Below are 12,117 nucleotides of genomic sequence, written 5' to 3' on the forward strand. Positions count from 1 at the left end.
GGATACACTTGCCATCTGCAATGTCCTAAACAATATTTATGTGAAAAACATTTGAGACAACCTTTCAGCTGTAGTTGTTTCATTTAACTATATAACACATAATCAAATTATTTACGGTCAATAGTTAAGAACGAAGGCGGTAATCACGTTGCTAACTTGAACCATGTTCTGAACAATTGACCCAATTTGTACTAGAACGTCATTGCGACAAGTGTGCAGTAATGCGCATAAATTCTAGTTTAAACAACTATTTAACTCGATTTTCCCTGACCGTTCCTATGGGGTAATTCCATCACTTTTTAAAAAAGTTACTTTGAATCATTTATGGTCTGTTTGTCCGTATGTGTTTCTGGTTCGGTGTCCATTTGTCCCTCGCCTTGTGCCTCTAAACAGGCTAAATATTTGATATCCGGACTTTTCCCTGTAGTTTTCATTGTATTATTTATCAGCATCTTAACGCGGATCTAAAACCCCCATCTTTCTTATTTTTTTATAAAATAGAACATTCGTTTACAATACGGAACACGTTTGATAAAGTATGCGCTTCCATTTTACAGCCATTATTGGTCTAAGCGATCTCTAATTTCCTCTTAATGAGTTATTCCAAATTTTGTTATTGTATTATCCTATAAGACAAGCCGTTTTGACAAGTAAATTGCATTAAATGGAAGATTTTGTTTATTAATAATCCTGATGGGAAATGATTGACAACACAAGTGTTATATAAAATGGTTAGTTCCTACCAATGAAGATATTTAACTTTGATAGCTGTTTAATGTATGTTGTTTTGAAGTTTAGCCAGGAAGTTCAGTAAGTATTTCACCCCATGAAGTGACAAAGTTCAGCATTAATATTCCTTTGATTGAATTTACTACTATAAATGATACATTCTTTATATACTATAAACGATACATTTTTTACACAAGCTGGTTTAAACTTGTATTGAGTCCGTTCACCGAGATTGCTGATGACGATATTTTGAAAGTTGTGTAATTTATGTAGTCTTGTAAAGCGATGTTACGTATGTAGCGCCTGTCCTTAAACTTAAGCCAATTGTACAAAACTGGATTATTCATTTATTTGGTAAAAGTTAGCCGAATGTTTATTGGTCGATAAGAATTATTGGATAAATATTGACCAATCAAATCATTCAAATGCACAAACTGCCCGAAAGATAACAATTGCTGCTGCAGCCAATTGCACTAAACTTGGATAAGATGTACACAGTTTATATTTAGGCTTGTTTGCATTTTTAAATGATATGATTGGTCAATAGTAAATTTTGGTTGGTGTTGACCAGTAAGTTAACATTTTGGCTAACTTTGACCAAACCACATATTTGACTTGCTGGTGCCAATGAAGAAGAGCAGCTTCTGGTTGAGGAAGTGTTCGAATGCGTCATGGACACTCAAAAAGCAATTATTGGGTTATTCTCTGACAAAAACGACGATGCGGCAAAGGTTTGTGAATCTATGAATAGAAACAATTCCAAATTTTAAATTGATGTTTGAAATGCTACAACATCTAAAGTTCTAATGCGATTCCAGAGATGCACGCATAACCTTCCAATTGCATTTAAATTCCAAAGAACACAACACCTTCGTAATACCAGATTCTGCAAAACAACGCTTCTTATTTTTAAAGCGGGTTTAGTTTTATTATCCTAGAGAACAACACGGAGCACTTTGCACAGCAAAAATAACGCGACGTCACGTTTAACGTTACGCCTTTTTTACTTATTTTACATATGAATAATCTTGCTAAGCAATATTCTTTAGAATAACAACACAAGCAGATAGAGCCAACTGACATTAACAAAAAGCGTTTTTACCAATAAAAGATTAGCCACCACATTGGATATTGTACATCGGATATCTTAATTCGAAGCTGTCGTCAGTGTATGTACATGGAAACATATTACAACTAATAACTTACGGTGTAACAAGTGATTCAACGTTTTTTTTTATCATCAGTCACGCTATTTTGCACACTTATAATAAAGCCCTTACCCAGAAAAAAATAATCCGGCGTGTGTTCTTTACACCCGATACAGCCTCGACTGAGACCAGCGGGATGGGTTTTACGGGGTTTTGCAAATTATCTGGTTTGTAGGACCATCTAGAAATAAATAGTGGCTTCCACAGCATCTTGGCTTCGAAAACATACTTTTGGCGTATACCCCACCAACCGATGGGGGAAAATTTCCTCTTTTGGTATCATAATTCAACTTTAATAATACAATGGAAACAACAATTCTCTGAGGAGCTGTAAGCCTTAATGTATCAATGTAGGCGCGGACAGTCTATAAGCACCAATAAAGATATGACTTTTTTTCTTACACATAAATATCATCAAATGTAATATTTAAACACATTTTGACAAATGCTTTTTCAGGCAGCCATAAAAGATGAATTTGTGAAGGAGTCGATACCAAAGTTGGCCAAATACGTTGAGTTGAGATCTGGGAAGGGAAAGAACGGATACATTGTCGGATCAGCGGTACGAATGTTAAATTATTCCATGAGTTTAACCACGTATTTTCCTTTGTCACCGTTTGTCAGTTTCGGCACCTTAAATGAATAATCCGTATTAGAGTGATTTGTTCACGCTGTATAGAGATAGAAAGCTATATTTCTCTGTCCAAATATGCTTCCATCTGTTGCTTTGTGGTGTATTTTCAAACAAATGTACTATGTGGTTCAAACAGTACTGACGATATTAACCAAACTGTGATCAGTTCTGTTTTTGGTCTAACTACATATTCTGACATTCTTGAAATGCTCTAATGTATAGTTATTTCATGTAAGATTGTTATAAGTGGTGACATTCTAAACAGCCATGACGACAAAAATGCATACTTCAAGTGTGATGTCATTCAAGTTAACAGGTCATATGCAACTTGAGTTCATTACTTTCACTCCACTATGATCCGAAACTTTATTATAATCACTATGACATCGTTAAATAGTATGAACACCCTTCTGTTCACGTATTCCCATATGAAATACACATACACAAATTTGATAAATTGTTTGTATTCTTATAATCATATTCTAGTATAACTAAAGGGTTTATGTCTGTATTTTAGTTATCTCTGGCAGACCTTGCAGTTTTTAACTTTGTTGACCAGACCGGAGGACTCGGGTTGGTGGACGCATGGAACAAATACCCTGTTATCAAGAATCACCAGGAAAAGGTCAAATCCGAAAAGAAAGTTGCAGAATGGCTCAAGAAAAGACAAGAGTATGAGCAAAAATAAACTATAGTTGTGGGCGCCGTTTGTGTTGTTATTCGGCATTGCAATACGTTGTCTTTAAATAGAGGTGGTTAACTCTTAGTATAATTGACCGTCAATGATGTTACTTAAACTAGGATTTGATCCATTCGAATGGAATGATGACGAACACATTTGTATTGCGTTAATCATCACTAACCAATTGTGTAAAACTGGTATGGTCAATGTAGCCCAAATGCTTATTGATTGGTCAATGACTAGATTAATACTATTAACCAATCAAATCACTTTAAATGATAACTAGCCTAAAATAACCAATGGACAACTTATCCAAGTATACAGTTTGTGTGTCTTGCTCAAGTTCAATTGATTGCCATCTCTGCAAATGAACAATTATCACCATAAAAATGTTTTAAAATTCTCATTATGTCCTAGTTATATAGTATGTGATTTGTCTTCATCGTTTATTCTTTCCCTGCAATGTGTTTGTTTTAAGTGTTCACTATATATGTCCTGAATAAACAATTAAAAATATTAATATCAGTTTTCTTTGTTTCCAAAATATACCGATCAGACAGGTATATGATACCAGTTGGATATTTGGCATTGCAATTTGAAGATAACCTTATGAATAGATCATAGTTGCACTTTGTTTAAGCATGTTTGAACTGTTGTGTCAGTCGTGAAAACAGAATAATAGCTTTAATAACTCCCTTTATTTTAACGAGTATTTAAAAGGAGTAGAGGTTTGGGGTGCTGTTTGGACTATTCAAAGCATTTCCTTTGCAAATATGATCGGCATCAATATCAGTATTTTTTTATGTTTTAATATTTTTTTTTTTAAAACACGCTCTTCAAGTGATCAATGTCGATATTTAAGTGGGCAATTTCAGTTCAATCTTGGTCATTCTACAGCAAGACAAGTAATGTTTCCTAATAGTTAAGTACGGTAACCCTCTTCACTCTCTTTCATTTATCGTGATTGATTTTCATTTCTTTGATCAATTAAACGAAATCAAGAAAATAATATTTCGATTGGAAACAGATGATTATCGATTGACCTCAAATTTGGCTTAAATTGGTGGCATTCTACCATAGGTTAACCGATATGCCATGCACAAATTGCTATCAATATAAAAACAACAACACGTCACATCAATGCATTATGAAATATTTTTGTAAAGAATACAATATTAGTATTTTTATTATATTCAAGCTAAACCCTATCCTATGAGACAAGCCAGTGCAACTCTGAATAACGTTGTCACAGCAGACATTACAGTGCAATAACGCTGTTATAGAAGGCAAATCAGTGCAGCAACAGATGTAACAGATGGCATATTCGTGCAACAAACATATTATAGAGCGCAATTCAGTACAACAACGCTTTTAAAAGAGGCAAATCTTTGCAAGATCGCTTTAATAGAGTACATTTCAGTGAAACAACGCTCTAATAGAAGGCAAATCAGTGCAACAACGCTATTATGGAAAGCAAATCAGTGCAATAACGCTATCATGAAATTTAAGTCAGTGCAATAACGCTCTAACAGAAGGCAAATCAGTGCAACAACGCTATCATGGAAATCAAGTCAGTGCAATAACGCTCTTACCGAAGGCAAATTAGTGCAACAATGCTATCATGGAAATCAAGTCAGTGCAACAACGCTATAATGAAAGGCAAATCAGTGCAATAACGCTATCACGGAGGGCAAATCAGTGCAATAACGCTATCACGGAGGGAAAATCAGTGCAATAACGCTATCATGGAAGGCAAACTAGTGCAACAACGCTATCACGGAGGGAAAATCAGTGCAATAACGCTATCACTGAAGGCAAACTATTGCAACAACGCTATCACGGAGGGCAAATCAGTGCAATAACGCCATAATGGAAATCAAGTCAGTGCAATAACGATATCATGGAAGGCAAATTAGAGCAACAACGCTATCACGGAGGGCCAATCAGTGGAACAAGGCTATAATGGAAGGCAAATCAGTGCAACAATGCTGTCATTGAAGGCAAATTAGAGCTACAACGCTATCACGGAGGGCAAATCAGTGCAATAACGCTATAATGGAAGGCAAATAAGTGCAGCAATGCTATAATGGAAATCAAGTCAGTGCAATAACGCTCTTACCGAAGGCAAATCAGTGCAACAATGCTATCATGGAAATCAAGTCAGTGCAACAACGCTATAATGAAAGGCAAATCAGTGCAACGACGCTATCACGGAGGGCAAATCAGTGCAATAACGCTATCATGGAAGGCAAATTAGTGCAACAACGCTATCACGAAGGGAAAATCAGTGCAATAACGCTATCATGGAAGGCAAACTAGTGCAACAACGCTATCATGGAGGGCAAATCAGTGCAATAACGCCATAATGGAAATCAAGTCAGTGCAATAACGCTATCATGGGAGGCAAATTACAGCAACAACGCCATCACGGGGGGCAAATCAGTGCAATAACGCTATCGTGGAAGGCAAACTAGTGCAACAACGCTATCACGGAGGGCAAATCAGTGCAATAACGCCATAATGGAAATCAAGTCAGTGCAATAACGCTATCATGGAAGGCAAATTAGAGCAACAACGCTATCACGGAGGGCAAAGCAGTGGAACAACGCTATAATGGAAAGCAAATCAGTGCAACAATGCTATCATAGAAGGCAAATCAGTGCAACAACGCTATCACGGAGGGCAAATCAGTGCAATAACGCTATAATGGAAGGCAAATCAGTGCAACAACTCTATAATGGAAATCAAGTCAGTGCAACAATGCTAAAATGGAAATCAAGTCAGTGCAACAACGCTATCACGGAATCGGAACGGAATCATTTGTTTATAAATAATCCTGATGGGAAATGTTTGACAACACAAGTATTATATACAATTCTGTGTTTTTACCAATGCAGATAGTTTGATAGTTGATTGATGTTTGTTGTCTTGTAGTGATGTGTCTCTCGTTTAGTACTCAATTGACCTTTAAGCAAGATTTTGGTTACATGCAAGGTTGCTGTACCTGTAGTTGATTTTAGGACATTTCAATAGTGTTGATTGTTTTTAAATTTGAAGAAATATCACATATGTAAACAATAGTAGCGATCAATTATGAGTCGGTGTAAGTGTCTTTAAATCTGTCGTATACTTAAAACAAAACTATATGCTAAGTAAGAAACCAATTTTATTTTATTTGTATTTATGTACATGGAACAATGCACATGCGCAGTTGGCCTTTTGTCGCAAAAGATATCCTATATAGAAATGAACTCTTCTTGAGCGCAGCGAATATGTCCTGAATTATAATACCAGAATATTGGAATCGATGAATATCAGCAGAAATCTAGGACGGAGTCGTCCCAGAAATTGGATATTTCTAAAACTGTGACGTCCTAGAAAAAAATGTATTTTTATTTAAAATATCGAGTCATAAACCAGGACATTATGATATGGTGAATATATATATAAACCATCGTATCGAGCCAATACCACACACAGTGAGAGGAGGTTACGAGCGTTTAAACTACTACCTATTACTACTACCCTAGCACATTCGTACTCGACTCAACGTTAAATATAACGAATACAATCTAAAGAATAAGCATGGGTGAAATTTACAAATTGAAATACTTTAAGAGTAAGGGAAATGCAGAGATCATTAGGATGGTGTTTTCTGCAGCAGGTCAGAAGTTTGAAGATGAAAGAATGGATCGCGAGCAGTGGCTGAAGATCAAACCAGGTATTTGAACAGTACATGTATTTAATGTACGTGTATAGCATAGTTATTATATACAATGTAACTTTTATTTGAGCATGCTTCTTTTATCTCTGAAATGTATTTCATTTGATGACCTGCACAAATATTTATCAGTTGGTTAAGATTCACAGGTCATTTCGCATCGATCGTTGTTTAAACCGCATTTTGTATGCACATAATGCTCCACTATGAAATGCCAGATCAAAATAAGAGATTAGGTGCTTCATCGTTTCAATTCCATTATGATGATTACGAATTATTATTATAAGTCAAGACTCCGTTTCAATATGATCTCTTAGTCGTAAACCCCGCTGCTTAAGCGTGCTAAGGTACACCCGTTAAAGCTGCACTCTTACAGATTGAACGTTTTGACAACTTTGTTATTTTTTGTCTTGGAGCGAGCAAATTTTTGCGAAGATCCATTGAAACCAGTTATATAAGACTGCTGACAAAAAAATTAGATCGAGATTTTTATATTAAAGTTCAAAAGTTGATGTTTTATGCATTTTTTATTAAACCGTTAGTAACGGCTTGAGCCATAAAACATTAATTTTCGAACGGAAATATGAAAATCTACGATCTGTTTTTTTTGTCAGCAATCATATATCATTGGTTTGCAGATATGTAACCAAAAATTTGCTCTTTCCAAGACAAAAAATAAAATAGTTGTAAAAATGGTATATCTTTGAGACTGCAGCTTTAAGTACCGGATAGATCTATGTGATAAATGTTATAACGAGATATTCTTTTATTGAAATGAAACGGCAAAAACGCTTCCAAATCTTTTATAAAAACGTGTCCCAGAAAGATATTGTTGAAACACGCCGTCTTGTAGACTTGCATTACTTCATAATGATACTGAAGCTTAACCGTCGCTTACACAAACTTGATAAACACTACTTCTTCTTTGTTTGTTTGACTACATATACTTTAAATTAGAGGTGTCCGTTCGAAAACCATACACATTAAACAAGCAGTTTACATGCAGGGTACACGCATATATCTTCATGATATTTTTGAACATTGCATATCATTTCTTAATTCAAAAATTAACTGTTTAAAACCACGTTGACCTTTTGGAGCTATTTTCCTATTGTTCAATTAGTTCTGTTTTTAACAGAAAGTGCATTTGCATAGGTAAGTATGTCTCTCCAGCGGTCTATCTGAATACAGCTCTGCCAATACAACTATCCCATGCAGTGTCAATTTTGCTATTCATAGAAATTGCACAAAAATGGACCATAAAAATGGAAATGAAACCTATTTTCACCAAATTTCAATATCGACCCTTTTAGCACACAATTTTAATTGTTTGTTTGTCAGATTCGCCATTCGGTGGTATGCCGATCCTGTCTATTACCAAAGGCAAGACCGAAACCTCGTATTGTCAGACGGGAGCTATTGCAAGAACATTAGCCAGGAAGTTCAGTAAGTATTTCACCCAATGAAGTGACAAAATTCAATATTAATATTCCTTTGATTGAATTAACTACTATAAATGATGCATTCTTTATATACTATAAACGATACATTTTTTACACAAGCTGGTTTAAACTTGTATTGAGTCCGTTCACCGAGATTGCTGATGACGATATTTTGAAAGTTGTGTAATTTATGTAGTCTTGTAAAGCGATGTTACGTATGTAGCGCCTGTCCTTAAACTTAAGCCAATTGTATAAAACTGGATTATTCATTTATTTGGTAAAAGTTAGCCGAATGTTTATTGATTGGTCAATATTTATCCAATAATTTTTATTGACCAATCAAATCATTTAAATGCACAAACTGCCCGAAAGATAACAATTGCTGCTGCAGCAAATTGCACTAAACTTCGATAAGATGTACACAGATAATATTTAGGCTTGTTTGCATATTTAAATGATATGATTGGTCAATAGTAAATTTTGGTTGGTGTTGACCAATAAGTTAACATTTTAGCTGACCTTGACCAAACCACATATTTGACCAGATTTATACAATTCGCTGCCTGTGGCCAACTTATCCAAGTGGTAGAATATAGCTACTGAGCTTGTATCTTTAGTTTTAGTTGCCATTGTTTTATTAGGATGGGGGAGGGGCAATATTAGAGGGCAGGTTTACATTGATTATCTCCAAATATTACTTATTTGCAGAACTTGCTGGTGCCAATGAAGAAGAGCAGCTTCTGGTTGAGGAAGTGTTCGAATGCGTCATGGACACTCAAAAAGCAATTATTGGGTTATTCTCTGACAAAAACGACGACGCGGCAAAGGTTTGTGAATCTATGAATAGAAACAATTCCAAATTTTAAATTGATGTTTGAAATGCTACAACATTTAAAGTTCTAATGCGATTCCAGAGATGAACGCATAACCTTCCAATTGCATTTAAATTCCGAATAACACAACACCTTCGTAATACCAGATTCTGCAAAACAACGCTTCTTATTTTTAAAGCGGGTTTAGTTTTATTATCCTAGAGAACAACACGGAGCACTTTGCACAGCAAAAATAACGCGACGTCACGTTAAACGTTACGCCTTTTTTACTTATTTTACATATGAATAATCTTGCTAAGCAATATTCTTTAGAATAACAACACAAGCAGATAGAGCCAACCGGCATTAACAAAAAGCGTTTTTACCAATAAAAGATTAGCCACCACATTGGATATTGTACATCGGATATCTTAATTCGAAGCTGTCGTCAGTGTATGTACATGGAAAAATATTACAACTAATAACTTACGGTGTAACAAGTGATTCAACGTTTTTTTCTTATCATCAGTCACGCTATTTTGCACACTTATAATAAAGCCCTTACCCAGAAAAAAATAACCCGGCGTGTGTTCTTTACACCCGATACAGCCTCGACTGAGACCAGCGGGGTGGGTTTTACGGGGTTTTGCAAATTATCTGGTTTGTAGGACCATCTAGATATAAATAGTGGCTTCCACAGCATCTTGGCTTCGAAAACATACTTTTGGCGTATACCCCACCAACCGATGGGGGTAAATTTCCTCTTTTGGTATCATAATTCAACTTTAATAATACAATGGAAACAACAATTCTCTGAGGAGCTGTAAGCCTTAATGTATCAATGTAGGCGCGGACAGTCAATAAGCACCAATAAAGATATGTCTTTTTTTCTTACACATAAATATCATCAAATGTAAGATTTAAACACATTTTGACAAATGCTTTTTCAGGCGGCCATAAAAGATGAATTTGTGAAGGAGTCGATACCAAAGTTGGCCAAATACGTTGAGTTGAGATCTGGGAAGGGAAAGAACGGATACATTGTCGGATCAGCGGTACGAATGTTAAATTATTCCTTGAGTTTAACCACGTATTTTCCTTTGTCACCGTTTGTCAGTTTCGGCACCTTAAATGAATGATCCGTATTAGTGTGATTTGCTCACGCTGTATAGAGATAAAAAGCTATATTTCTCTGTCCAAATATGCTTCCATCTGTTGCTTTGTGGTGTATTTTCAAACAAATGTACTATGTGGTTCAAACAGTACTGACGATATTAACCAAACTGTGATCAGTTCTGTTTTTGGTCTAACTACATATTCTGACATTCTTGAAATGCTCTAATGCATAGTTATTTCATGTAAGATTGTTATAAGTGGTGACATTCTAAACAGCCAAGACGACAAAAATGCTTACTTCAAGTGTGATGTCATTCAAGTTAACAGGTCATATGCAACTTGAGTTCATTACTTTCACTCCACTATAATCCGAAACTTTATTATAGTCACTATGACATCGTTAAATAGTATGAACACCCTTCTGTTCACGTATTCCCATATGAAATACACATACACAAATTTGATAAATTGTTTGTATTCTTATAATCATATTCTAGTATAACTAAAGGGTTTATGTTTGTATTTTAGTTATCTCTGGCAGACCTTGCAGTTTTTAACTTTGTTGACCAGACCGGAGGACTCGGGTTGGTGGACGCATGGAACAAATACCCTGTTATCAAGAAACACCAGGAAAAGGTCAAATCCGAAAAGAAAGTTGCAGAATGGCTCAAGAAAAGACAAGAGTATGAGCAAAAATAAACTATAGTTGTGGGCGCCGTTTGTGTTGTTATTCGGCATTGCAATACGTTGTCTTTAAATGGAGGTGGTTAACTCTTAGTATACTTGACCGTCAATGATGTTACTTAAACTCGGATTTGATCCATTCGAATGGAATGGTGACGAACAAATTTGTATTGCGTTAATCATCACTAACCAATTGTGTAAAACTGGTATGGTCAATGTAGCCCAAATGCTTATTGATTGGTCAATGACTAGATCAATACTATTAACCAACCAAATCACTTTAAATGAAAACTAGCCTAAAATAACCAATGGACAACTTATCCAAGTATACAGTTTGTGTGTCTTGCTCAAGTTCAATTGATTGCCATCTCTGCAAATGAACAATTATCACGATAAAAATGTTTTAAAATTCTCATTATGTCCTAGTTATATAGTATGTGATTTGTCTTCATCGTTTATACTTTCCCATGTGTTTGTTTTAAGTGTTCACTATTTATGTCCTGAATAAACAATTAAAAATATTAATAGCAGTTTTCTTTGTTCCCAAAATATACCGAACAGACAGGTATATGATACCAGTTGGATATTTGGCATAGCAATTTGAAGTTAATTGATCTTATGAATAGATCATAGTTGCACTTTGTCAAAGCATGTTTGAACTGTTGTGTCAGTCGTGAAAACAGAATAATAGCTTTAATTACTCCCTTTAATTAACGAGTATTTAAAAGTAGTAGTTTGGGGTGCTGTTTTGACTATTCAAAGCATTTCCTTTGCGAATATGATCGTCATCAATAACAGCATTTTTTATGTTTTAATACTTTGTTTTTTACATACGCTCTTCAAGTGTTAAATGGCGAAATTTAAGAGGGCAATTTCAGTTCAATCTTTGTCATTCTACAGCAAGACAAGTAATGTTTCCTAATAGTTAAGTACGGTAACCCTCTTCACTCTCTTTCATTTATCGTGATTGATTTTCATTTCTTTGATCAATTAAACGAAACCAAAAAAACATATTTCGATTGGAAACGGATGATTATCGATTGATCTCAAATTTGGCTTTAATTGGTGGCATTCTACCATATGTTAACC

The 12,117-nt window shown here is 35.2% G+C and overlaps 2 protein-coding genes across 2 annotated transcripts; both read left to right on the top strand.

Annotated features, from left to right (window-relative positions):
* The first annotated feature begins 1,344 nt into the window (after positions 1-1,344).
* On the top strand, positions 1,345-3,773 carry LOC128218039 (uncharacterized). The gene is made up of 3 exons (XM_052925553.1): positions 1,345-1,460; positions 2,395-2,499; positions 3,089-3,773. The coding sequence occupies exons 1-3, from the start codon at positions 1,401-1,403 to the stop codon at positions 3,257-3,259; spliced, it is 336 nt and encodes a 111-aa protein (XP_052781513.1). The 5' UTR covers positions 1,345-1,400; the 3' UTR covers positions 3,260-3,773.
* A 2,954-nt stretch (positions 3,774-6,727) lies between these two features.
* Positions 6,728-11,549, top strand: LOC128216449 (glutathione S-transferase 3-like). Its single transcript, XM_052923018.1, has 5 exons — positions 6,728-6,974; positions 8,316-8,420; positions 9,125-9,243; positions 10,179-10,283; positions 10,873-11,549. Exons 1-5 carry the CDS (start codon positions 6,839-6,841, stop codon positions 11,041-11,043), a joined length of 636 nt encoding a protein of 211 aa, XP_052778978.1. The 5' UTR covers positions 6,728-6,838; the 3' UTR covers positions 11,044-11,549.
* Positions 11,550-12,117: the final 568 nt, after the last annotated feature.

The sequence above is a fragment of the Mya arenaria genome, chromosome 14 (genome assembly GCF_026914265.1).
Source record: "Mya arenaria isolate MELC-2E11 chromosome 14, ASM2691426v1".
NCBI lineage: Eukaryota > Metazoa > Mollusca > Bivalvia > Myida > Myidae > Mya > Mya arenaria.

What these genes read in the sequence shown, in the direction of transcription:
- LOC128218039 (XM_052925553.1), top strand. Translation starts at nt 1,401, where the DNA reads ATGGACACTCAAAAAGCAATTATTGGGTTATTCTCTGACAAAAACGAC. An exon ending in AAAACGACGATGCGGCAAAG is followed by an intron (nt 1,461 to 2,394) that starts GTTTGTGAATCT and finishes ATGCTTTTTCAG; the next exon opens with GCAGCCATAAAAGATGAATT. An exon ending in GATACATTGTCGGATCAGCG is followed by an intron (nt 2,500 to 3,088) that starts GTACGAATGTTA and finishes TCTGTATTTTAG; the next exon opens with TTATCTCTGGCAGACCTTGC.
- LOC128216449 (XM_052923018.1), top strand. Translation starts at nt 6,839, where the DNA reads ATGGGTGAAATTTACAAATTGAAATACTTTAAGAGTAAGGGAAATGCA. An exon ending in AAAACGACGACGCGGCAAAG is followed by an intron (nt 9,244 to 10,178) that starts GTTTGTGAATCT and finishes ATGCTTTTTCAG; the next exon opens with GCGGCCATAAAAGATGAATT. An exon ending in GATACATTGTCGGATCAGCG is followed by an intron (nt 10,284 to 10,872) that starts GTACGAATGTTA and finishes TTTGTATTTTAG; the next exon opens with TTATCTCTGGCAGACCTTGC.